This window comes from Rhynchophorus ferrugineus, unplaced genomic scaffold (assembly GCF_030347505.1).
Source record: "Rhynchophorus ferrugineus isolate W39M unplaced genomic scaffold, kcgeb_rfMv2 rfM2, whole genome shotgun sequence".
Taxonomy (NCBI): domain Eukaryota; kingdom Metazoa; phylum Arthropoda; class Insecta; order Coleoptera; family Curculionidae; genus Rhynchophorus; species Rhynchophorus ferrugineus.
In genome coordinates this window covers 32,488,274-32,514,542 of record NW_027472581.1, presented here as the reverse complement: position 1 = coordinate 32,514,542, position 26,269 = coordinate 32,488,274, and the positions used below count along the sequence as shown (strand labels likewise).

General features: G+C 33.2%; 4 protein-coding genes and 1 long non-coding RNA gene across 18 annotated transcripts in view; 1 reads left to right on the top strand and 4 right to left on the bottom strand.

The window, feature by feature from the left end:
• LOC143190625 (protein fem-1 homolog CG6966) overlaps positions 1–17,128 on the top strand; it is a 67,984-nt gene extending 50,856 nt beyond the window's left edge. For 5 of the 9 annotated variants that reach the window (XM_076395089.1, XM_076395091.1, XM_076395093.1 and 2 more), the window contains 8 exons: positions 6,761–6,923; positions 9,308–9,516; positions 11,689–11,899; positions 11,960–12,146; positions 13,160–13,396; positions 13,454–13,730; positions 13,777–13,982; positions 15,583–17,128. In XM_076395089.1, the coding sequence (XP_076251204.1) occupies positions 6,761–6,923; positions 9,308–9,516; positions 11,689–11,899; positions 11,960–12,146; positions 13,160–13,396; positions 13,454–13,730; positions 13,777–13,982; positions 15,583–15,940 (1,848 nt within the window). In that variant the 3' untranslated portion in view covers positions 15,941–17,128. The remainder of the gene's footprint in view (positions 1–6,760; positions 6,924–9,307; positions 9,517–11,688; positions 11,900–11,959; positions 12,147–13,159; positions 13,397–13,453; positions 13,731–13,776; positions 13,983–15,582) is intronic. The other 4 variants (XM_076395090.1, XM_076395092.1, XM_076395096.1 and 1 more) reach the window with 1 other exon arrangement.
• On the bottom strand, positions 7,670–8,074 carry LOC143190638 (uncharacterized). The gene is made up of 2 exons (XR_013004295.1): positions 7,935–8,074; positions 7,670–7,875 (listed from the first exon to the last, which is right to left on the bottom strand). It is a non-coding gene; the product is annotated as an uncharacterized LOC143190638 (long non-coding RNA).
• Positions 17,129–18,700: 1,572 nt separating the features above from the next.
• rump (heterogeneous nuclear ribonucleoprotein rumpelstiltskin) lies at positions 18,701–23,141 on the bottom strand. Of its 6 annotated transcripts, none has more exons than XM_076395100.1 (8): positions 23,006–23,141; positions 22,365–22,947; positions 20,798–20,968; positions 20,541–20,744; positions 20,275–20,485; positions 20,073–20,223; positions 19,197–19,293; positions 18,701–19,131 (listed from the first exon to the last, which is right to left on the bottom strand). In XM_076395100.1, exons 2-8 carry the CDS (start codon positions 22,941–22,943, stop codon positions 18,937–18,939), a joined length of 1,608 nt encoding a protein of 535 aa, XP_076251215.1. In that variant the 5' UTR covers positions 22,944–22,947; positions 23,006–23,141; the 3' UTR covers positions 18,701–18,936. The 6 variants fall into 6 exon arrangements, with proteins under 6 accessions (XP_076251215.1, XP_076251216.1, XP_076251217.1 ...); XM_076395101.1 differs by having other exon boundaries at positions 20,278–20,485; XM_076395102.1 differs by having other exon boundaries at positions 20,562–20,744.
• Positions 23,142–23,549: 408 nt separating this feature from the next.
• Positions 23,550–24,496, bottom strand: LOC143190636 (histone-lysine N-methyltransferase SETMAR). Its single transcript, XM_076395115.1, has 2 exons — positions 24,287–24,496; positions 23,550–24,225 (listed from the first exon to the last, which is right to left on the bottom strand). Exons 1-2 carry the CDS (start codon positions 24,403–24,405, stop codon positions 23,889–23,891), a joined length of 456 nt encoding a protein of 151 aa, XP_076251230.1. The 5' UTR covers positions 24,406–24,496; the 3' UTR covers positions 23,550–23,888.
• Positions 24,497–24,995: 499 nt separating this feature from the next.
• On the bottom strand, positions 24,996–26,256 carry LOC143190632 (pseudouridine-5'-phosphatase). Its single transcript, XM_076395110.1, has 4 exons — positions 26,005–26,256; positions 25,718–25,936; positions 25,428–25,660; positions 24,996–25,378 (listed from the first exon to the last, which is right to left on the bottom strand). The coding sequence occupies exons 1-4, from the start codon at positions 26,057–26,059 to the stop codon at positions 25,199–25,201; spliced, it is 687 nt and encodes a 228-aa protein (XP_076251225.1). The 5' UTR covers positions 26,060–26,256; the 3' UTR covers positions 24,996–25,198.
• Between the last annotated feature and the right edge of the window lie 13 nt (positions 26,257–26,269).

The following is a 26,269-nucleotide window of genomic DNA, read 5'->3' as shown; positions in this document are numbered from 1 at the left end:
CCCAGATAAACGTCTCGGGGTTGCCGCCAGCTATTCGTTCTCGGGTTCTAGTTGGCGCTGCTGGCACCCCGCCCGTGTTCAACATCTGGGATTATATTTCTGAGTATTTTGTAGACCTTTATTACACGATGTAAAATTCGACATGCCTCAAGGTCGCTACACCTTAATTTTGCGTTGCAGGGAAATCATAAAAATCTAATTCAAGCAGAATGAGCGAAATACCTCGGCATCCATCTTGATGGCAGGTTAAATTAAAAACAACGTTACACAAAAATCAAAGCAGGCCAGACTCGAAATCAACGAACCACAGTAGTCAAAATATATCCCTAGCTTGAACTAAAATCAAAGAGATTGGTATATCAATCTGTTATAAAACCTATTTGGAGTTATAGGCTTGCACTAAAATATCAAACTTATAATTCAGCTATGCTTAGCTATGCCAAAACATAATTCTTCGATTAATTATCGAATGCAAGTTGAACTAAACAATAATCATGAATTAATTTTATAAATTAAAGTTGTACTGAGCATACCTAATGTAAGATGTAGTTATAAAAAAAGAAAGAAAAATCCAAGATAATCTCGCCAAATTTCTTCAACAGTCAAAAAGTATTCAGCATATCAAAAGTAGCTTCACTGAACCTATCATAACGTTGTGCCCAGTGGTCAAAATTGTCATAAAATTTGGATCTGAAAATATTATATTTTTTAAATATCTGCCCCAAATTTCTGTATATTTATAGTTTTTAGATCTTATTAGGTATGGGACTTTTTAGTAGCCGAAGCAGATTCAGGTCAAATAATTCCCATGACCAGAATTAAAGCGATTTTAACGCTGACTTTATTTTTAATAGCTCTTAATTTTTTCATTATATAGACCAGGAAACGTATTTACGTTATCTTTGACCTGAATTCCAGAAAAATCTCCGATGAACAGACGTGCGTAATTATAAAAATCTGGCATGCATTTTTTCCGAACTTAAAACAGCCAAGAGGGGTATGCGCGGGGGAAGATAAGCTATAAACATGATGCTCAAACTAAACAAGCCTCTGAACACTTTACTAATCCCAGTTGTTTATATATTGTTTATATATCCCACGCACTATTGTTTATATATTGTTTATGAGTTAAAAATTTGGATTTTTTTTATGGCAACATTTTTAAATTTATTTGAAAACAGATTTCCAGTAGGTTATTATATTTTTATAGAAATATTTTTTTTTTTTAGAAAATCTTGCGGCTTTAATGGTTCGAATTAACTATGTTTAAAATTCGCATGGCAAATGTTGCATGCAATATTTTGAATAATAATGACAATGCTTTTAGTTCATAGCGTTGATTTGGTTTGGAATGTTGTAAATGGAGCTTCGATCGGGTGGTAATGTAATGTACATTTTAATCTACTGACTTCACTCCCATTGCTAATTGATTGGCAAACAAGTGCTCTTTTAAAGTATTTGATAAGTGAGCGACCAAAATAGTTGGTAGTTTCTTCAAACCCCAGATATTAATACTTCAAGCCGGTAATTGATGGATGAGGTTTGTCGTTTGGAATCTACGTTAATCACCACGGTCCAATCACTAAAATATACAAGAATATTGAGCAGTACCTTTTTTAATTATTCTCTTAGAACTTCAACAATCTGCCCATGGGCAATAAATATTATAATATGATTTCCGTTATACAATATAATACTGGTGACACATAAAAGATCGCTTCAGTAAATGATCTGCTGTACAAACTTATAATCTAAATCTTATTATGTGTCTATTAATCAGTTCGTATGATAGTTTACGTTTGAGCCTACGCACTTCACTGTCATCGGTCACATTTAACTATTTGGCAAGTGCATTGAGTTGTACTGTCTCTCAGAGTACTTTGCACTAACGCTTAAATTCACACTCGCTATGGGTTCTAAGGGGATATCTTGCTGAATTAGTTTATTGGAGACGTAATGTGGGGCATTCACAATGACTCGCAACACTTTAATCTGGGACCTTTGGACGGTATCTATGTTAGATTTGCTAGTAATACCCCACTTCAATACCATGGGTCCAAATGGGCCTAAGTATTGACTTATACAGACAAACCTTGTTATCATATCGTATTGTTATCAGCCAATACATTCGATTTAGTTTAAGCCCAAGCTGCTTGCGTTTTGTCACTATATGTTTTAAGCTTAAGGCCGATAAGAGGAGACGTCTTCTGATTTTTTCCTTGGTTTAAGAATCATGATAATTTGAGTGACTCTCCAAGGGCTAGGAAAGTATTTGGTCTTAGCATGCCATTAAATATAAGCGTTATTCATTTCATGCACTTTTCTGAGAAGCAGTAGCTATCTTTAATTAAAAATTAATAATTAATTCTGATAAAGTAAAGTTATTCAAGGTAAACCAAAAAAATATTGATTGACCTGTACTGATACTTCTCCGAATACAGTGAGCGTACACATTTGCTAGAATAACATAACTATCCATCCATGTTTGTGTACTCTGATTCGGTTGTTATTTATAAATAATTGAATATAATACTGAACGTTAGCAATTCAAATTGCAAAGTGTGATCAACTTTCTAGGCCTTGCGTCGGCAGGTGTGAAAGGGGGTCATTACCAAGGGTCATCAACCAAACTATTACCTAATAGAGCAGCGTCATTCCGCTAGGACTGTTACCCAACCGACCATTACTTCCCCCGACAGTTTCCGAGGAACTAACCGTTTCAAGGTCGTTTATTCGAGCGATTTTTATCGGCTATTTTATTTATTTAGCCGACCGATTAAATACACTATTTAAACTTCGCCCCATATTTCTTTTTATCGCTGCATTTTATTCTTTAATTTTATGACTAATTAACAATTACGAGTCGTTAGATTTTATAATTAAATTTAATTTTATTAATTATCCAAACGTATCATAATGCCTTAAGAACTTCTCATCACCAGCAAACAATGGAAAGCTATTTCGTTATTGAATAAAAGCTTTTAATTTCGCAATGTGAACTGATACTGTTTAAAGTTTATATAATGAAAAATTTAATAAATTATATAGTATATAAAACATATAATAAAAATATAATTTTAACGCCTGTTGAATCAGCAGCATGGGCATGGTTTCAAAGTGTTGTTCACAAATTTCTCGGTAACCACGAATCACCGCTTTACAAACAAGCACGTAATCGACAATTTGTTGCAAAATTACCACAAAATATCGGAACTCGAATGTCTCTCAAAATACATTTTCTCCATTCACATCTTCATTTTTCCCACAAAACGAGCGACGAGCAAGAAGAACGGCTACATCAAGATATAGTGAAAATCATAAAATAATGAATTTAATAATAATTTGTAAAAACGGGCTGCTGATATGTATTCAGTCGCCCAATTTACCTTATCAACAACTTTTGGTTGCTCAATTCCAAAATCGTGTATACTTGTGTTATTGACAGAGAACAGTCTTTTCTAAGGATCTTACTGTTTATTTGGAGGTTTTATTGTGAAAAAAATGAATTGAATATTGACAGTATAGCGAACTTGGCATATCGAATTTATGATCTTAGAATAACCGTCTACTAAATACCCAAAAATATTATCCCAGATGTTGAACACGGGCGGGGTGCCAGCACCGCTAACTACTAAACGATAACGAATATCTGGCGAGACGTTGAACTCTGATATTATTGAGGGGTACTTTGGATCATTCAGTCACTGACCGAGAACCGTTTGAGAACCGAAATTAAATGCAACCCTTCACTTGGTCCAACACAACAGACGTTAACCTTCGTCAGTGACACTAGCTCCTCCTTGAAGAGGAAAAATTTCCCGCCAGATCATCTTCTAAAGAGCATATTCTCTCCTAGAGACATCCAACTCTTATCTTAGAATAACCGTCTACTAAATACCCAGAAATATTATCCCAGATGTTGAATATGGGCGGGATACCAGCAGCGCTAACTAGTAAACGATTACGAATATCTGGCAACCCCGAGACGCTGAACACTGATATTATTGAGGGGTACTTTGGATCATTCAGTCGCTGACCAATGGCGTAATGGTGAAAATCACCCTAACAAATCCGGAAATAGCCGAGCTCCTCGCTGAATCGTTTGAGAACCGAAATTAAATGCAACCCTTCAGTTGGCCCACACCAACAGACGTTAACCTTCATCACTGACACTACCCCTTCTTGAAGAGGAAAAATTTCCCGCCAGATCATCTTCTAAAGAGCATATTCTCTCCTACAGACATCCAACTCCTAAAAATCATCTACCCAATAAAATGCCTATCTTTGAAAAAAGCCCCAGTTTCGAATGAGAATGAGCTGTGCTTGGTAAATTCAACGAATGGGCCTTCCACATAAGTGCCCTTTAGGTTTAGGTTTCCGCGGATTTTTCAAAAGGTAGTCGAACAATATAAAGAAGATAAATCTTCGGCTTTAGTTGAGCTGAGATAATTCAAAGTTTTTGGTGTATTAAGGAAGTTTTTCATTCTCACTAAAATTATTGATGATTATCAGACCTATACGGAGCAGCACAGCCCCTTCAAACCCAACGAGTTATAATACTTGTTTTCAAGTAGCAATCTATTAATTTCAGGTCACAGGGTAGATGCTTCTGAGAATAGTTAATACCACTTAGTGTGAAAGCGATTATAACATCACAAATGATAGCGCGTATCATTAATCTATAAATGACTAACGTGCACGTTTAAACAGTGATCTATAATTGTTTTCAATTATCGTGTAGGAACGAGTCCACGACTATTAACAAACACAGTCTCATTGGTTGTTTTTTAACGATGCCGTTTAATTGCAAAATTATTCAAATCTCATGTGGATGACATTAAGGAAAATAATTATTCAAATACCGTTTTGATTTATCTAACTTCAGCCGTTATTGAGTTTATGTAAAATCCCGAATGGACAGGGTCGTTTTCTTCAAAGACATATCTAACGATTTGATTCTAAATTGGCGATAATCAATATCTCACGTCTGACACTGATTTTATAATATGCACATAGCCGGCTTGGTTGGCGCAGTGGCAAAGGCGACCGGACAATCCACCTACTGTTGCGATAGTGGCGGGTTTGAATCCTGCTGGGGCATGGCCGTAAATGTATGGTTGTGATTTTTTAAATATTTGCGATTGTCCTAGGCAAGAATATAAAATTCAACAAGAAAAATGATCCCAATCACGCCATTAATCAGGCTGGGTAAAACCGGATGCCTTCTGGGATGATTTCTAAGTTGGTCACTCGCCAGTCGGTAAGCTCAATGCCGAAGACCGCGGTTCGGAGCCCCCGTTAAACAGTAGGTTCAGTAAAATATATTTAAAAAAATATGCAGATAATACACCATGTATCGATATTCGTGTTACGATATGTGAAGTACATATATCTACTATCTTAAATATATCAAAATATAATTATAAAATTTAGATATATAATACATATCAAATATAATCAGTAGTAATATATCAGCCAAATGAGTGTACACATTACTAAGTACAATGATATTTTTTTTGTTTGTATAGAAAACTGACGAAAGCTAAAACAAAATTATAAAACCGTAAAGATAGGTTTCGCGATACAAAATAAAACTCTTTAAAAGTAAGAAGAAATACTCATTAGTTTACAAAATGTCTTATTAATGTATTGTTTTTTGATGTTGCAACACACAAAGCATGTAACACAAGTCATATGTGAAGATGTAACACATGCGCTAAAAAGTACCGGGCGTAACAAAGAAAACGCGAGTTTTTTGGTCAAAATTGGCTTTGTTCATCAAGTTAATCTCCATCGAGAGCCACACAATCATTCCAACGCCGCTCTAAGATTTCAATACCACTTTTGTAGAACGATTTATGGATGACGATCGTTTTGATTCCGGAGTGAAGTGATGGATCCATGTTTTATCCATTGTCACATATCGTTTGTTAAGTTTAAACATGGCCAAACGCTGCTCAGAATCATCAGCACGTTCTTGTTTTAGGTCAGCAGTGAGCAAACGCGTTACCCATTTCAGTCAATTGCTCATGCAACATAAAACCAACGCGTTCTTTTGATACTTTTGCAATGTTAGTTAACTCACCCAACTTCACTTCTAGATCATTCAAAACGATTTTGTGAATTTTCTTTTATGTTTTCTGGTGTTACTACCTCATTAGGACGTTCACTGCGTCCTGCATCATCATTGTTTTGAATTTTCGCTCTTAGCACAATAACTCACAAACTTATGAGTAGAATATCATGAAATTTTAACAACTTTCTTTTGAAGGTTAGTATTAACTGAAAAGCGGTGCAATAAAACTGGAGCCATCAATGTGTTAGACCCGGCACTTTTCAGCGCATGGGTTGTGTATCCAAATCGATAACTAGTTCTATTTACTGGAAAATTGGATAAAAATCACACGGTGCTAAATTTGACAAATACAGCAGATTGTTGGTTAAAATGCATTTTTGAGTTGGTCATACGCAAGACAGTATATAGGAGACATTGATTTAAGGTAATATTCCAAACTCCAAGTAATATCTCAGTGGTCCGTGTATAGTTTCATGAAAGATGTGCCCCTCCTGCACTTAAACTGACATTCAAAAACAAGTCTTGGAACAAATCAAAGTAACCATATGATGAATAAAATATCTATATAGATTAATATAAATATAATGACAAACCCTCATATTATTATCTAAAATACATTCAGAATATAATCACTGTTATTTGCGTTAGGTTGGAATATATGATGAGAAATTTGTATTGTTTCAGATTTATTTACATTGCAACAAGGCCAAAGACGAACTGTCAATGCTAGTAGCTGCGAAGACGTCAGGAGCGACTCCCTTAGTCATCGCCTGTCGAAATGGACATTATGACGTTGCTGAGTATCTCATCGAACGCTGTCACGCAGATATCGAGCAAGTTGGTTCTGGTAAGTGTCAATAAAAATAATGATGAATGAAAACCGTTCATATAACGCAACAATCGTCTAAGTGCACAGAGTAACAGCGGTTGTTGAAAAGGAATTTGAAGTAAATAAATACTGCCCAGCTATATTCCTGGATGCCTCACAAGCTTTTGACTTGGTATGGTATTTGGTTTACGGCTTTAGAAAGAGTACGAGTGCCAATCCACAAGTTTTATAAATGGACTAGAGACCGGAAAGTGAAAGGCGAAATGACAAAAACCTAATTATATCATTTGACGGAAGCCCGATTCCCCACGCAGGGTGCAAATATGGAGTTGCAGTAAAACATCAAACTAACTAGTAGTTGAACGCAGTCAAGACAAAGATCTAGGATTAATTACAAATGCTTATCGCTACGTAACCAACAAAGAGTTGCACGATGATCTCGAAATCAAATGAATTTACGAAGTTATCGCAAGATTTCGCATTAAAACGTAAAATACTACTACTAAATGACTAAACAATCAACCTGAAACCAATGCAGCTACTGGGCAATACGCAGGAAATCAGAAGATTGAAGCGAACCAAACCACACGACCTTGCATAGTGTATATAGTCCATTCAAAGTTTTTTTAGTAATGCGTCGTGGATATTTGTGAGGTCGAAACATTACAATGTTGCCGTATCAACTCTGTGTTTTAGGTTTAAGTTCAGTTTGGCTTTGACATACAAGAAAATTCTAATCTAAATAAAATAATTGAACAAAAATGTTATCAAATATAATTTATTTTAACATTAGAGTACATCTAATACATATATTATCGAAGGACTTAAAACTACAATTAAGAACACAGGTATAATAGTTTGTAGGTTAGATTTGTTTTGTTTACATTTAACTCTTTTCCACACCGGCCATGAGGTAGAGTTTCTAAGCGCGTTTTTTATGTAGTGTTATCCTCCTGGAGGCCTAATCCACCTAATTAACAATTGTCTATCTGAGAAACGTATTTTACTTTCATTCGAGAGCATATTTACTTTTTATGTTTAGTTCTTGTTTCCTTCGATGGTGTGTTTACTTGGCAAGTCATCTTGGTATCACTGTATTTTTATTTCTTCTGTTACTACCTGTGTACACCATTCTTGATAAAATTAATCTCTGAATTCTGTCTAATGCATTTCCCATATCTACAAAACAGTTAGTATTCATTCTCTCCTCATACGTTTTAACACATGTTCACGATTCCACCATTTATCAATTACTTCCTTTGTATGTCTTATCGAGTTCATCCAAACCGAAGGTGTTATGGTTGACAATGCTTCCTTCCACATATGCAAACAGATGTTGATGGAATATTCTTCTCAACCAGCAATATATCTGCAATTAATTATTAATAAATATAATGACCAACAAAACCCAATCGAATGCTATTGTAACTATTACCTTTTTCCATCAATTTACACTTTACACTTTTTTGTTACTGTCTTACCAAGAGTGCCACAATAAACCATTTTGAAATATTCAAGTTTCTTATATTATTGTATGCCTTTAATTGAATTCTTTTTAAGGTCTTTTAAGTTCCATTAAACCTCTCCGAGGGTTATCTTTACACCATTTAAACCCTATGTCCTGTAAGAGTGTATAAAACGATGTCTTACATCCCTCAAAAAGCTGCATGTCCCTAATTCTTTTATGTATACTTTCTAGAGAGACAATTTTATCTAAAATAATGTTATTAAATTATGTTTATATTGATAAAATAGTTTGTGTACTTACTGTTCTTATACATTTCGTATATTTGGTCTCGAATAGAGCCAATATCAAGATTGTCAATATTCGTCACCCACTTTGTATGTAGACGGGTTTTCTTGGGTGAATCTAGTAATATTTAGCACGGCAGTAACCTGTTATGGGACTTATATTATTTAATATTTTCAATAATTACCTCACTAACGGAATTTGCCGGCAAAAGGGGGCGTCCGTTATTTGGATCCCTTTCGAAACAACTTATTAAAGCCGCAAACAGTTTGTGACCCTGAATATCTATTGTTTTCGGCATTTTCAAATAAAATAATATCATATATGTCAAAGCCAAACTCAGAGTTGGTGCGGCAACATTGTAATGTTTGACGTTACAAATATCCACGACGCCTTCCTAAAAAAACTTTGAATAGACTATAAGTGTTACTCTTAACTTTAGCTTAGATAGTTTAGTTTTATTTTAAGTTGGGAAATACATTCTGATGTATTAATTCCGTACTCACCTTGCTCTTGTATTAATAGAGGACAACAAAGCACTAGTATTAAATTAAGATTGTTCTAAGCATACCTAATGTAAGACGTAATTATTAAAGCAAATATTGTTATAAGATCACTAAAAATGATATTTATTATTGATTTGTATTTTCAGTTACGTTCGATGGAGAAACTATCGAAGGAGCTCCACCACTTTGGTGCGCTGCTGCCGCCGGGCATTTCAACATTGTTAAACTATTGGTCTCCCACGGCGCCAAAGTTAATACCACAACACGAACGAATTCAACTCCACTGCGAGCTGCTTGTTTTGATGGACATATGGAAATAGTTAGATATCTAATTCAGCATGGAGCTGATATCGAGGTAAAACATAAACTCCCACGAATAATAACCGTCAGCTTACCTTCTTTTAGTCCAACTAAACTTAAATCTCACGAAACTAGATGAATTACAATCGTTCGTCTAGATAATTATAACAATAATTCTCTTATACCTCCCTTGTCTATATCTACAAAGAATTACATATATAATTTCTCCATTAAGCGTTTCTATTTTTTAAGGAATATATTTCAGCACAAAAATCGCTCTCTGTTTATATCAAAGTGTTGGATTAAGTCATTCCTTCAATTCATGCATTATTGAAGAAATGGTTTCAAGACATAATATTAATGCTCTTTATTCTGCATTAACGTTTGGCAATATTTTCCTATTTCTTCATAGAGCTGATATCGAGATAAAACATAAACTCCCACGAATAACCCTCAGCTTACCTTCTTTTAGTCCAACTAAACTTAAGTCTCACGGAACTAGACGAATTACAATCGTTCGTCTAAATAATTATAACAATAATTCCCTTATCTATATGTACACAGAATTACATATATAATTTCTAAATTAAGCTTTTCAATTTTTTAAGGAATATATTTCAGCACAAACCTCACTCTCTATTTATATCAAAATGTTGAAGATTAAGTCATTCCTTCAATTCATGCATTATTGAAGAAATGGTTTCAAGACATAATATTAATGATTGTCTCTTTATTCTGCATTAACATTTGGCAATATTTTCCTATTTCTTCATAGGGCTCATATCGAGATAAAACATAAACTCCCACGAATAACCCTCAGCTTACCTTCTTTTAGTCCAACTAAACTTAAATCTCACGGAACTAGACGAATTACAATCGTTCGTCTAGATAAATATAACAATAATTCTCTTATACTTCCCTTGTCTATATCTATAAAAAATTACATATATAATTTCTCCATTAAGCTTTTATATTTTTTAAGGAATATATTTCAAACAAAAATCACTCTCTGTTTATATCAAAATGTTGAAGTAACTTTATATACACACCTGAAATAACTGAATTTATCTATTTATCTTTTATTTATCCTTAAGTCATTCCTTCAATTCATGCATTATTGAAGAAATGGTTTCAAGACATAATATTAATGATTGTCTCTTTATTCTCCATTAACGTTTGGCAATATTTTCCTATTTCTTCATGGGGCTAATATCGAGATAAAACATAAACTCCTACGAATAATAGCCAGCACCTTACCGTCTTTTAGTCTAACTAAGCTTATGTGGGTCTTACCAAACTAGAAGAATTACAATCTTCTACCTTTTCCAGCTTTTATTCTTTCATAACCCTGATAAACTCTAAAGAAATCTTCATTTAACCATGATTGCTTTCAGTTATTATTTATACCTCTCACATCCATATATACAAAGAATTACATACTTTTTTCATTAAATGTTACTATTTTTAACGGAATATATTTCAGCAAAATAACACTCTCTGTGAGTATCAAAATGTTGAAGTAATTTTATGTACAAACCTGAAACAACTGAATTCATCTTCAACAATGAGCATTAACTCATTCCCTCAATTCATACAACATTAAAGAATATGAATAGTTGACTCTGTATTCTGAATTAAGATTTGGAAATATTTTCAAAATTCTTCCATACCTATAATGTAATCAATGATATCAAAAATATGCATTATAACAAAGAAGAAGGAAATGGTCAATCATTCCAATCGAATTAAAATTAATAGTTAAATTTTTTCAAATCGTTTCGACATAATTATTGAAACTTATCTTCATTACTTAATATCAAAAAGGCTACTATTATTTACCGAAAATCCTAATCTGCCTACCTTTCTGTTTACAGTACAGGTTTATCCCTTCTACTTTATTCTTAATTAAATTAATTACCGTATTTCATATATTAACTTTGAAGACACGATATTTTAGATTGCCCGTTTATGTGACCTTCCTTAGCTTAGTAATTATAATAATTAGACTATACTGTCGGAGTAGATGTGCAAAAACGTTGTTAGGTTTTATCATGAGTTTCTTTAGAATAACTTTTTATCAACAAAGCGATATTTTTGTAAATAATAAATATATTGATCTTTAGAAACAACAGGAAATATATATGTTTCAGCTCATAACAGATTTAACTTTTATAATTTACATTAAAGATATGCAGTTCTATTGTATTATTCTTATTTTATTTTCCAGATTGCGAACAAACACGGCCATACATGTTTGATGATAGCGTGTTATAAAGGACATATCAAAATTACTAGGTACTTGTTAAGTTTAAAGGCTAATGTAAACAGGAAGAGCATCAAAGGTAACACTGCTTTGCACGATTGCGCTGAAAGTGGTAGCCTGGAAATACTAAGATTGCTCATAGAACACGGAGGCACCATGGATGTAGACTCCTACGGTGAGTAAATGTTGCTCCACCGGACCTGTAGACAATTCTAATTTTGCTCTCTCTTCGCAGGCATGACCCCATTGTTAGCTGCGGCAGTGACTGGACATAATCATATCGTAGAGTATCTAATTCAGTTACCGATGATATCCAGAAAAGAAAAAATAGACGCTTTAGAATTGTTGGGTGCTACTTGTGTAGATAAGAAACGAGATATGATGGGAGCTCTAGAATTCTGGAAGAGCGCGTTAATTGAAAGGTATTATTATTATTACTTCTGCTGCCATTACCTTTATATTGGCTGAAAAGTCCCGGGCCTGATACATAAAGGGCGTTAGTTTTATTTCATTTAGTAGTAACCTTCAAAAGAAATATGTTAACATTATCTGATATGATATTGATCTGTCATGATATTTTACTCATAAGTTTGTGAATTATCATGCTAAGTGTGACTAAGAGACTAAGATTTTTGGTATTTGCAAAACAATGTATAAAAAAACAATTTCGTTTTTTAAACGTTTACACTACTTCTTGTTGGAAAAAAATACTGTTCAGGTGAAGGCTTGAAAAGTGTTATAAGGACTCCCACTCCACCAGAAACTACAATAAAACGTTGGTTGGCTGACTTCAAACGTGGTCGTAGAGCCACCAATGATGCAGAACTCAGTAGACTGTCCAAATGAGGTGTTAACACCAGAAAACATCAAAAAATTCACAAAATCGTTTTAAATGATCCAAAAGTAAAGTTGTGTGAGTTAGTTAACGTCGTAAAGATATCAAAAGAATTATAAGGAAGCTCTGTTCAAAGTGGGTGCAGGGCTTGCTCACTGTTGACCAAAGCAAGAACGTGTTGATGATTCTGAGCAGTGTTTAACCAAGTTTAAATGTAACAAACAGAAAAAATTTCAAATCAAAAAATTTGCATCGATTTGTGACAATGGATGAAACATGGATCCATCACTTCACCTTGCAATCAAAACGTTCGTCATCTGATTGGACATCAACTGGTGTCAGGCCTATTTAGAGCAAAAGATAAAACGTTCTACAAAAGTAGTATTGAAATGTTAGACCGCGGCGCTGGAATGATTGTGATGGAGATTACGTTGATGCGTAAAGCCAATTTTGAACAAAAAAAACGCGTTTTCGTTGTTACGCCCGGGACTTTTCAGTCCACGTCTTATACAGCACCACAAATCAATATTTAAATTTCTAATTGCGTTCATTGCATTTTCTCTTATTTGAATTAACCTGAATTTTCGCTTTGTATTAAAGGTATTATGGCGACGGGCCACCAATTCCTAAACCAAAAAATAAAAAAGTGGCCGCCTACGACTTGGTGGTGGAAATAGACGATCCCCGGGCGATTGACGATCTTATGGCGGACCCCGACCAAATGCGCATGCAAGCTTTGGTGATGCGAGAACGAATCCTAGGCCCCGCCCATCCCGACACCAGCTACTACATAAGATACAGGGGGGCCGTTTACGCAGATTCCGGAAAATTTGACAGGTTAGTAGCCAACAAGTTGAATAAGTTTTTGGGCACTAATTTTTCGCAATATTCCAGATGTATCGAGTTGTGGAATTATGCTTTAGACATGCAACAAAACATACTGGAAAGATTGAATCCCATGACCCAGAGTAGCTTGTTCAGTTTTACCGAATTGTTCTCTTTTATGATGGGTGAGGAAGGTAAACATACTAGCAGAGGCCGTCTCATACCACCGGTAGAAATTAAAGAAATACTGAAAGTGTTCAAGAAAGCTATTCACGAGGCGGACTTCGGTAAACAGATGCTGGACAGACTGTCATATTTTGAACGGGACATGTCTTACTTAACCAGGGTGAGTTACTGACGTGGAGCTGGATTGTCACAAATTCAAGGATTAGTGTGTATTTTCCTTTCAGGTCATGGTTATTAATTTGCATTTAGCGTGTTTGTTAACCAAAACCTTGAGTGAAAAAGAAACCTCTGTCGAAATCGTAGACGATATACATAGGTCTATCTATCGGTTGAACAAATTAGGCTTGAGGACGCGAATAAATCAAACATTGTTACATCTAGCATGTAGCAAAGATTTTACACTATTTGTAAGGTAAGCGATCACCGTTATATTCATATGTTTACAGTCTTGTCCCACCTGATTGTGTCCAGCATTAGGTAAAACTTTGTCGAAATAATCAGTTTTTAGTAATAATTTAACAGGTTAATAGTTCCCCTTTCCCTGTAGTGTAGATGTGTATGACCTCTTGTTTAGCTTTTAATTCTCCCGGTGGGTTTTATAAAACCCATCATTATCATAGAGGAGATCGAAGATGGTAATTTATGTTGAAATATAGAGTTGGTAAGAAAGTAATCTTTTAGTTTTGTATTAATATTTTTATCCGCGATTATCTATTAATGGTAAGTCATTTTGAATGAATATAATATATGATGATTCAACTTTAAAGTTTATAATTTTATTAAAACACTAAAGAGTATAAAATATTTTTTCACAAAATGACCTCTCTGGAATAAATCGGCATTTGAACATGGCAACGAAAACTGCTACATTTATCTTCTATTTTTTATGTTGTCTATTGATCTGAAACCAAACAAAAAAAACAATTGTTGACATGCAGTGAAGGTTTAAAGCAGATTATAAAAAAAATATACAATTGTAAATGAATTAAGCTATATAATAGATTTTTTTCAATTATTTTCTTCCTAAAAATAATCCATTTTTACAAAATCTTAACTGGAAATTGTAACTCGAATATAATATCATCTATATTAAAATCATTAGAAAGCCTCCCAAAATTTCAACCACTAACAATAACACTACTATTAATTACATTAATGCAGTTAGTTTTAATCACAGATCGACTCAGATCAATTTGCGATTCCAGACGCTTACAATAGGCATTCAACTTACCTTGATTGAAGAGTTGATTTTTTTCAATATCTTGCTATATTTCGGACTGTTTGAGGTGCTTTCGTTTCAGAAGATGGGATGTCTGATATTGTCTCGTTAGTCGTGTATCATCGGAAAACATTTTTGAACACTTACCAACAAATAATCTCAACTAGTTCATAATTCTTAGAATGAAGGTAGTATGTTAGCAATTCGTCAATTAGAAACAACACAGATTGAGATTTCTAACAGACCGTCGCGTTAAAATTGATAGATTGAATATTGTCACCAGTCAACTGAGAAAGATCTTCGCGTTTTGTATCTCTGTTGAGGACGATATGTTTTTACCACTTCCACTAACTCACCGCTTCTGTCAAACAGCCTTCATAGTTTGGATTTTCTTGATTTGTAAAGTATGGCAAATTGTATAAATAATTGATACTATTTAGCATTTCACTGATCTTTGTGTGTTTTTTACAGTTATATCGGTCAATATCCTTTTTCACGAAAGTGAACTGAAATTGAATCGTACTGTACAACGATATTGTGAAAGAAACGTTACTTCATCTCTAGCACTTTGGCTTTCGTCGCCTTCGGCAATCTCAATATCAAAAAATCGATATTTTGAAAAATATTAAGGATTTTCCCCTTAGGAAAATCAAAAATTTATTTTAAAAACAATAATTAGATACCTGATTGATGTTTCATACGAAACCGTAATTATTTTTTTACCAACCTACTTGATTACTAATATTATTTGACTTAAACACCTGTAAAAAGTTTAATATACATATTATTTCAGATATCCAGTATGTGCTTTCCCCTCTTTCCACCTTGTCAAGGCGTTACTTACCATTGGGGCCGATCCTAAGGTCGAAGACGACGAAGGCAACACTCCACTTCATGTAGCTGCATTAGCTCAACCCTGTCAACCTCAAGTAATACGCGAACTGTTAGAGCACGGAGCCCACCTAGATCAAACCAACAAAAGTGGAAGCACGTTCTTCAGCCTGTTGAAAAACCAACGCCCTCACGAAGTGATTGATGTGATGAGATACAGTAGTTTAAAGTGCGCGGCCGCCAAAGTGATTAGACAATTCCGAATACCGTACAAGGGCGTTATTCCTGAAGCGCTCGAGGCATTTGTAGAGAAGCACTGAAGCTATTGTAAGCAAATAGATACCCGCCACGACGACTTCGGTAGAAAGACAGCAGGGTCTCTATTTTTTAGTTTCATTTATTCTTTTCAATTTGTGTAAGTGATCATTTCCTTCAAAAAGAATCGATGTTCTCTAGAGGACTACAATTAGTACTAATTTATTTATGATGATGCATATGGATATCATCTTATATCTGTAACAGTATATGGGCAAAACGGAAACTGTGGAGATGTTGTGTAGTTCAATTTTATTAGGTCATAAATGAGTATCATCATGATATACTGTTGTAGAGAGTAAGATCAACTAATTAAAGAAAGAAATGTAGGAAAAAATTAATGTAATTGGTAAAACAAAGTTGTTCAAATTAGGGAAATTTTTAGTCAACGGTGCTTCCGTTGTTATTACGATCATCGAATTACTTGATGGGGACGCAGTCTCCTTAATTAGAGTAAAAATCGATTGGAAGCTTCGACAACGGCAGCATCACAAATCTGTGTTATTTTCTAGATGTAAATCATTCTTTGGAAGTGTTACGTTTGCTTCCGAGCATTTTTTTAAACGAACAAATATGTGATAAATATTTTTAAGAAACAAAAGAGAAACTAAATAAAAAACAGAATTGCAAAAAATCGAAATTATTTTTTGTCTTTTATATACAATACATATATTTATGAGATTTTGTCGATAAAATAGTTTTGACATACGTACAAAATATTAACTATATGCCACGACGGGCGCGACGGTTTTTGTTGCAACCCAACTAATATCAACCGATACGACACTTTGACCGGTTTGCTTCGAAAACTGCATATCCCCTGTCCTTTAACCCGTGGCGATTTTTCTGTTTTGGAATATTTTTCGTTTTCAAAGCGTGCGTAAATAGCAAATACTATTTTATGCAATGTTAGATAGAGCGTAATTCTTTTTTAGTAAATTATTATCATGCAATTGTACTGACTTTATTTAAGTTCCCAATTCAAAGCGAAGACTTTCTGTTGCTTAGGCTATGTTCCCAGAGCTGGGTACCACTACACCTCTGATTCTTTTCCTTGACATAGTCGCAGATCGTTTTTGCTTTCAAAATAGTATTTACGATGGAGTGTGATTATTTTGAGTGTTAAATATACATTACTATAAATAGTTCTATAAATTTTGTTATATGATTGAAATATACTAAATTCAAATTGATATGTATGGTTTTTGTTATTTATTAACCAATCATATATAAGAACCTACTAATGGTTAGAATAGAATCTAGACCACAAAGCACAAACTGTTCATTCATGAAAAAAAAAATCTAATCTGAATAGCATTTAAAATGCAATAGGCTGAATAATGCGGTTATTCTTTTTATCATTAATTTAGCAATACTCGGTAACAAATTTACGCTTATCAATTAATCTTTCCATCCTCGATTACCAGGTCAATAATGATCATATTATAAGAAAAATATGTGATAATGCAACAAAATCTAGAACTGCCGTGGAAACGAGTAAAACCTTTCCATTTAAATAACTACGTGATATTGTAAGCATAAATCTCGTCTTCAATTATTTAAATCATATGTGTTAATGCAAAAAAAGAATACCTCTCGAAAAAAACAGAGAGCTACGAGGTCCCTAAATGTAAAAGTGATTGTTTATTAATTAAATTAGAGTTATTTTGAAGATTTATATCCCTAATGATTTCTAAGGCTCACTCATGAAAAACAGAAATCATAATTAACTAATAATGTTAAATAATAACATCCAGGAGGAAAATCACCAAAAACATCGAAGATCATCAACGCTATCGATCAGGAATTCCAAAACTTCTAAAAGTAACGGAATACTGACCAAATCCAAAAATTATTTTATGTAGCCTCCTATCAAATATTTACAAGCCATACATCTATAATTTAAATGCAACACGTTATGACAAAAGCGGGCAAACCTAAGATTGGCATTTCAGTTACTTCAGAAAATAACACCAACCCAAAACTTGTTCAGGATCACGGACTCTCGTATATTTTAATGTATACTCTGAAAAATTTATTTTGTGCCCATTGGACATCAATATCACTTTCTGGAAAGTAATTTAATTGGGATTTCAGGAGATGTATCAATTATGATCTCTCATTTTATTTGATCATTCCAATTCTTGTAGAAAATATTCAATAGTGCCCTATACCTTTTATTGATGCAGTCAATACGGAAATAATTTTTTTAAAGATGATATAAATGTGCTTGTTGATTTTCTTTGCAAAAATGTTAGCAGGTCTTTATGATCATATTTTATAAACCATTATCCGAAGATGTATTGCGTAATTTTGAAAATCTACAACTCATCACAAGATTCATTCAACCCGACTAGAACTGTACCTCTTGAAAGATATCAGGTTCAATACATTTTTCTTTAAATTAGATTGCATATTTTTACCACAAAAACATAATGATGAACGAAATATCTGATATTGATAATTATGTTTATACTTTTAACAATCTGTTATTAAATAGTTCTCCAGTTATAATCTTATGAGCATAACTAATTGATATATCGAAAAAAACAAACAGGTTTATGTCCAAAAGTTTCAATAGCATAAGCTCCATACACAAATCATTTTTGTAGGCAATAATTCAAAAAAAAAAAAAGAAAAATCGGCGTTATTGGGGAACGAAAAGTTAAGTTGCATGGAAAGAGCAAAATGAGATATTCTTACATTCATTTCATATTTTTCGCCTTCCCTTATATTTTTCTGAGGGCTCAATGAACAAACAATGGTTTCCTTATTTGTTTTTATTATTGAAAAAGAAAATATACACATTTACTTCAAAAAATCTGACAACACTGTCAATACAATACGGCATTAATAATTCGCATTCCATTAATAACGTCCAGCTGAATGTTGTCAAACTTTCAAAGGAAAATTCAAAGAAAAATAAAATACACTTCAATTGATAAGTGTTAATAAAAAAGTTGGCGACAGGCACCAAATCCCTCATATCCCTAAGACTAACTTAATAGTATGTTCTAGCTTCGATAAATCGGCCATTTATCCTGGCTTTATCCAAATTCTTGATAGCTCTCTCCGCCTGCCATTCATTGGCGTAAACAATGAGGAAACTGCCGGCGGACTTCTCTTCCCAATACGAAATCTCACCGAACTCATTTAGTTTTTCCTGAAGAAGTTTGAATGATGCCGAAGGAGGTAACTGTAAAGATACGAACGATTAAAATTTTTTAGAAAAATCGTGAACCTGCATCCAAAACAACTTACGTTCGATACCAGCACTTTTCTAGAGAAGCCCTTGTTATCAGGATTGGATTTCATCATATTATTAGCGGCACCATAACCCTGTTGGTTACTGTTACCCCTTAAATACAAAATGATTTATCATTTCTCTTATAAACGCACCCATTATTAAAGTAAGATTGACCTAACCACTAACGAGTCTATCATTTTGTTCCCCAATTCCGCACCTTGACAATGAAAAGAAAACAAACAAAACACGAGAGATTGCTTAATGATAAATCACCAAGCACACTTTATTTCACAAATCAAACTTATATTACATGAGGACTGCAAAAAGTAACATTAATTGTTTGTTATTTGTCTAATCAATGCGCCTGTCTGTCCAAGCAGAACGAATGGAGATGTAGTATACAATCCTTTGAGTTTATATTTTATTGTGTGGAATATGATAATGAACTTCTTATTTGTAATACCTGTAAGAAAGATAAGGGATTTCAAACAGTTAAACGCAACTTTGACTTTAGGAAACTAATGTGCCGGTAAATCACAAAAATTATTGTTGCGAATTTGATAAATTTGAAACGGGAGCTTAATCAGAACATTATTAAATATTATCAGAAAGCTAGCAGCAGTTAATGTAATAAAAGCAGACAGTGGAGGGTAATTTATTTAAGATACATTAAAGACCTATTATATTGCATCAAACTGAAAATTTAAGTTTATATATCAAGGTACCTTTGAAAAGCATAAAAAACATATTAATGACTAATATGTTCTAAAAAATACTCTAGATTATCTAACATAATTTCTTTGTATAAATGAGAAACGCAATAAAATTGCATAATAAATCCGGAGATCTTTTCAGGTATTTTCAACAAAATAATATAATAGGTAACTCACCGTCCAGTACTTCCATAGTTCGTAGGGTATGTTACTGGTGCATTCATGTCATATCCATCGTTGCCTCTACCATACCCGCCTTGACCACCGCCACCAGTGCCGCTGGAACCCATGTTCATACCGCCGGTACCTCCTCCCATATTATTACTTCCTAAAACAGTACCATTATCAAATGTGATCCCGACTTATCTAACAAACCTACCACTCTGCATTCCAGACATAGGTTGATTTTGATTTTGATGAGACATCATTCCACTGTTTGATCCCATCAAAGTCTGAAGGTCAGTGTTACCTCCTAAGCCATTCTGCAGGAAGTTGGAGGTGAGTCCGGATAGATTTGCGGCTCCAAGGACGGACGGGTTTAAATTACCCAAGGCTGACACATTGTTGAGTCCACTCAAGGCACTGGCTACCTGGAAAACAAAAAATAAAATAATAGAATGTTGATTGAAATGAGCTCTAGCTTACACTAAGAGCATTATTAGGTACCGTTCCCAAAATTCCTGGTCCTGTTTGAGCTCCAAGTCCCCCGCTCGGTAAATTGTGCACGACGTTTCGTAATGGTTCGCCACCTTGACCCAATCCCATACCAACTGACTTTAATCCTTCGGGTAATTTCACGTTTTCATTAGCTCTGTCCATTCGTACTGTCATCGTTCTATCATATAATACCTAAATATTCTGACAGCATAAGTAAATTGGACTATGAGAAAAAAAAAACTTACTTGATTGTGAAGCATAGAGATTGCCTGAACAGCTTCAACAGGGTGGTCATATTCAACAACAGCAAAACCTCTGCTTCTACCATCTTTATCAATTGGCAAATCGACTCTCACTACCCGACCAGCCAGTCTAAACACTTCCTTTAGCTTCTTTTTATCCACATTGTACTCCAACTAAAAACGCCCGCAATATAATAACAAATTAAATCACAAACTCAATATGAAAAAGAAAAAAAAAACTGATTCCATTAGCAGATAGCCCGTGTGAGCTCTCCCTAGAACACGCCCCTCTTTCCAAAGGCGCAGAAAAAAGTAAACAAAAAAACGATGTATGCCACGATATGTTTCTTTCGGAAAATCCCTCAATTTGAAATAAAGAGACCAAACACAATTCCAACAACTGAGTGATTCCTCTAATTCCAAAACTATTTTAACAAGTGACACAACATAAAAATACCAAAAAGAATACACCATCATCATGCATCACTACTGATAATGCCTGTATTACATCAAATTTTTAATTTACTTCATTCTGCGAATATCGATTTCAGTGTAAATGTATTACTGGTGGGCCAAATAAAATCATCATCAATAAAAAAGCATGTTAACTAACGAACCTGGGATGTCAAACAAAAACCCTTTACCAGTTTTTCCAACTACAAAGTAACTAAGATAATTATTACAAACCTTTCAAATGTTACCATCACTAAATAAGTAAGATCACCTCCTTTTTCAAAAGAAATAAAATATTGATATTACACCTCATGTACAAATAACAGACAACCTACACTGTCTTGATAATTATGATTAAGATGATCTAAAAATTCAGCTTCAAACCTGATATAAACTTTTATATAAAGTACATTATAAAATTTGATAATTCATAATTCTGAAATTAACCAAATAAAATTAAAATAAAACTTTGTGTCTTTTCAACTAAAGATAAATTTGAACCAACTTTGAAATTCCTTGATCACCACAACATTGATTGTAAGAAATAGATAATTATAAATATGATATTAATACATTAAGTATTAAAACCCACCCCATAAGACTGATTCCACAAATGCAGTTGTTACTTGCCCAATAGCACCCCATTGTAGAATTTCAAGAAAGATCTGCTAATTTGAGCAAAAATTTGCTGCCCAACAATTTTATGATTCAAGTTTTACATTCTCCTTGCACACCAAAAGATACAACAAAGAAATATAACCTCATATTAAATATGATTGAAGAAATTATTTTGGTTCCCATCTTCCTAAGCACACTTATTAAAAAAAGAGCTATCAATTTGTTGTACAAAATATTAAAGATATTACTGATTCCTAGTAAATGTAATAACATTTAGACAACAGCTAAAATGTAAAAGGCAAAAACCCAACCCAATATAAATTATGTCCTAACAAATTTTCTGTATGATTGATATAAATTTGACTCCTCAATTGATTTGATTGAACTTGAGGCACCCCAGGTAAACTGATAATTTAAGACGACTAAATAGTTTTAAAAAACCAATACAGGCCAACCAACAACACTAGCGAAACAAATGTAAAAAATTGTGGATACTTACATTGGCAACAAAAACCCTGTTACAAAGCGGAGCATCGATATGGAGGGACTCAAGAAAATGAGTACTGAGACCATATGTGTTGCCCCACTTGCTATCATCTTGACGAAGAGCATTTCCGGCACCACTATTGCGGGACTCCCTGTCGTCCCTGTACCTATCGTCAATACGAGACCTCTTGTTACCTCCAATCAAGTTACCATAGCTGTCTCTCATGTTTCCACTATCCTCTTTAATAACAAGCTTGCGGCCTTTGACCTCATACCGCTGCATCAATTCGATACATTTCTTAACAGATGATGCGTCAGAAAACTCGACAATACCACAACCCCTAGGCTTATCATTATCGTCAACAAACATTTCGACAAAAGCAACGTCACCGACTTGTTCACGGAAAAGATCTTTTATATCCTGCCATCGGTATTCATACGGAATGTTTGATACGTACACTCTATTCATGGATGATTTTGCTCCTCCGCGATCTCTGCCTCTATCCATACTTCGATCTCTGTTACTTTCGGAAAACCGGCTTGGCCTATCTCGTCGGCTACGGTCTCTGGATCTTTCTCTTTCTTCACTCATGGCTCTAAAACACAATAAATAACCAAAAACCCATTCTGATAATTAAACAGACTATAACTTACTTTGTTTGGTATTTTATCAACTGCAAAGAACAGATGTTCTAAGCCACCGCTTTCAAGAGACAGAAAGACTTATACAAAATGGCCGACCGAATGTTTTTAAAGCGTTCCTGTAGAGTGCACCACTATAGAATCAATATTTTAAATTGTTAAAACGACTATCTCTATCCTTTACTACAGATAGGAGTAGAGTGAGAAATAAATTGTTCGAAAAAAAATGTATTTAAATAAATTCGGTCCACGCCAATTGAAACAACCAGCAAATCAGTATCTTTCTTTCCTTTGTGTCTGGTTTATGTTATACCCACAAAACATTGAAAATTCTCTAAATTTTTTACTTATACCCATCCCTTGTTATATTCTCAAAATTTGCTTGTCAGAAAATTCAGGGCAAAAATAAATTTTACTGCCTCTAATGTGCCTAAAACCCAAGTAAACGGGAAATAAGGCCTCAAAAAGCGTTCAACAATAAAATAGTGAGAGTATTTAAAATTTTTTAGTTACTTTATATGTTTATTTGCTTTTATTATTTTGAATCTTTTAAGACTTTATTTAAAATTAACTACGCAAAATGCTTCTTTTATTAGAATTTTAACATGTACTTAATTGACAACATAACAATGCTTATGATCTATTATTTATATAATATTTTTACACAATTAAATATATAATAGTTTACACTACTACTATAAAATAATATATCTAATATTTGTAAATTTATTCAAAAATAAAAAAATATATTAAACCTAAACTTCTCAAACATAATTTGTAATGTAACACAGGAACATTAACAAAATGATGAAATCAATGTATATAAATATATGGAACAACTTTCATAATAAATAGATCATAATTGTTGATTTGTGAATACATTACTATTATTCAGTTATTCTGTGATAGTTGAATTTGAACTTGATTCAAGATAATTTTGTAATTCATCTCCTAAGCCAAAGGCTTTTGCAAGTTCTGGAATAGATGATTGTGGATTTACATCAATCAAAGCTTTCCAATTTTCATCATCTACTAAATTTGAACCAGGATTTAATTCCTCATCATCAAGATTTGTATCACCAATTTCAAATTTTTTATACCACTTTTGAAGTGTACCCTTATCCACTGAATCTTCTCCAAAAGCACACACTATATTACTCATAGCTTCTTCTATATTATGACCCAGTTTATATTCGTACAAAAAAATTGCAGGAAAATCCCGACTTTTTACTCTACGGTAAATTTATGAAAATAAGATTATAGTATTAAACTAAATATAGTTAAAATACTTACAATTTATTTATACACGATTTTGGTTTTTTAATAATAGGTGCCTTGTTATTTTTGCCAAGTCGTTTCTTGCGTTTGTCTGGAATATTTTTCATTACAGATTTATCTGCTTTTCCACTCATAACTTGTTATTAATTTCAAAACAAATTAAAATGGTTAGATATAATTGATTTCTGATTCTTCTTTCTACCAGAATACGAAAGTAGTAAAGAAAAAACTCTAACTTGTTATCTTTGTCTGCATAATGGACTTAAAAAAGGATGTAATGTATAAGAATAATATGGATATTCTATTATTTTTGATTTTTTCTTTGTATATAAACATTAATTAATTAGCAAAGTAGACTTTTTACTTATTTACATTAATTTTTAAACCAAAGGTAAACTAACTTCGTTAATGTAATATAGTTAACAATTTGTGTTTATTGCCCTAGTAGGTGTATTTTATTAATGTGATAACTCTATTGATTAATTGATATAGGAACATAGAAAAATGTATAAGAAATAATTATGGTTGGCTTCATGGCCAGAAGTTACTATTGCTAGATGAGTTGCCTAGCAATTTTGCGGAAAACAATTTGAATTGCAACGTTGCCAAACTGTCAATTTTAGTTAAATTGAAACGACTTTATTTAAAAACTGTAAATATAAACATATTACTTCAAAATATTTTCTCAATTTATTTAAGATATATTTTGGTGAATTAAGACAGCTTTATTGCAAATACTTTATACTTATTATAAATATTGGATACTTCTGTATTATAATACTTGTTATAAACAAATAAATAAATAAATTTACTCTACATCACATATGAAACTGAAACATACAAAGGTCATAAACAGTAAGAAAACTAAACATTTAAAACACACAGTGATAATTAAAGTTTTTGTTCTAAAATTTTCTAACAATAACCTTAAGATTCAAATGGTGGTAAACCAAAAAGTTCTGGTCTGATGTCTTCTAGAGATTTTAGCACCAAAGTTGCAATATTTTTAATCCCATTGTCAATTTCTTTTTCTGGAATTATTATACTCTGCATTCCCGCAGATGAAGCTCCACGTATACCATTTGGAGCATCTTCCAAAACAAGGACCTAAATTTTTTTTGTAATAAATTTGAAAATAGATTACTATTAAACTTACTTGAGATGGATCTGGGTTATCTGGAAATCTTGAAGCACACACAAGGAATATGTCAGGAGCAGGTTTGCCATGTTTAACTTCTGCATCAGAGGATCCACAAACTACATGATGGAATAACTGAAATATGTCTTGATGATGTTTTGTTTTAATATCATAAGAAAACTTTGAAGCTGAAGTGGCAATTGCTATAGGGATCTTATGATTAGCAAGATGTTTTATAAGCCTAACTGCCCCTGAAAATAAATTGATAAACTTATAGCTCCTTAGCATATGTAATATCTCTATAATACCTGGCATGTACTGTGGATTCTTCAATTCCTCCTCCATCCTTTTGTGATACTTTTCCAGAAATTCATTAATACTCAATGGAATATTCAATTCTCGAATGAAAATTTTCGCTGTATCCTGTTCAGGAGTACCAAGAATCTTTAATTGAACATCAGGTGTGTATTCTTTACCATATTGCTGTGCAATTTCATTCAAGATTCTTTGATATATTGATTCAGTTTCTAAAAAAATATTGTTAATTAATTTTACTTTACTAATTAATTTTTTAAAACTATTTATTGAAAATTACCTAATATAGTACCGTCCATATCAAAAATAACATGGGATACAGTTTTAAACGACATTTTTACTATTGTTTGAATATTTTCACAATCTTATAAAAATATATAAATCTTTACTGAGATTAAATAAACCAAATCAGAGCTTTATATTAGCCGGTAAAATTATCTATGCCGTTATCAGTAAATAACCTTGTCTTATGCAATATATAATAGTACCAGATTAGTATGTAAAAACTAATACTGTAAGGTCGAAGAAGGTCATGACATGGAAAT

Excerpts from the sequence above, each read along its gene's own strand:
- LOC143190632 (XM_076395110.1), bottom strand. The coding sequence starts at position 26,059 with ATGTCGTTTAAAACTGTATCCCATGTTATTTTTGATATGGACGGTACT. Across the intron at positions 25,937-26,004 it reads TATGGACGGTACTATATTAG|AAACTGAATCAATATATCAA; the intron begins GTAATTTTCAAT and ends ATATTTTTTTAG. Across the intron at positions 25,661-25,717 it reads GAATCCACAGTACATGCCAG|GGGCAGTTAGGCTTATAAAA; the intron begins GTATTATAGAGA and ends ATTTATTTTCAG.
- rump (XM_076395100.1), bottom strand. The coding sequence starts at position 22,943 with ATGAGTGAAGAAAGAGAAAGATCCAGAGACCGTAGCCGACGAGATAGG. Across the intron at positions 20,224-20,274 it reads TATGTCTGGAATGCAGAGTG|GAAGTAATAATATGGGAGGA; the intron begins GTAGGTTTGTTA and ends GTACTGTTTTAG. Across the intron at positions 19,294-20,072 it reads AACTATGGAAGTACTGGACG|GGGTAACAGTAACCAACAGG; the intron begins GTGAGTTACCTA and ends TTTGTATTTAAG.
- LOC143190636 (XM_076395115.1), bottom strand. The coding sequence starts at position 24,405 with ATGAGTGGAAAAGCAGATAAATCTGTAATGAAAAATATTCCAGACAAA. Across the intron at positions 24,226-24,286 it reads AAATCGTGTATAAATAAATT|AGTAAAAAGTCGGGATTTTC; the intron begins GTAAGTATTTTA and ends AATTTACCGTAG.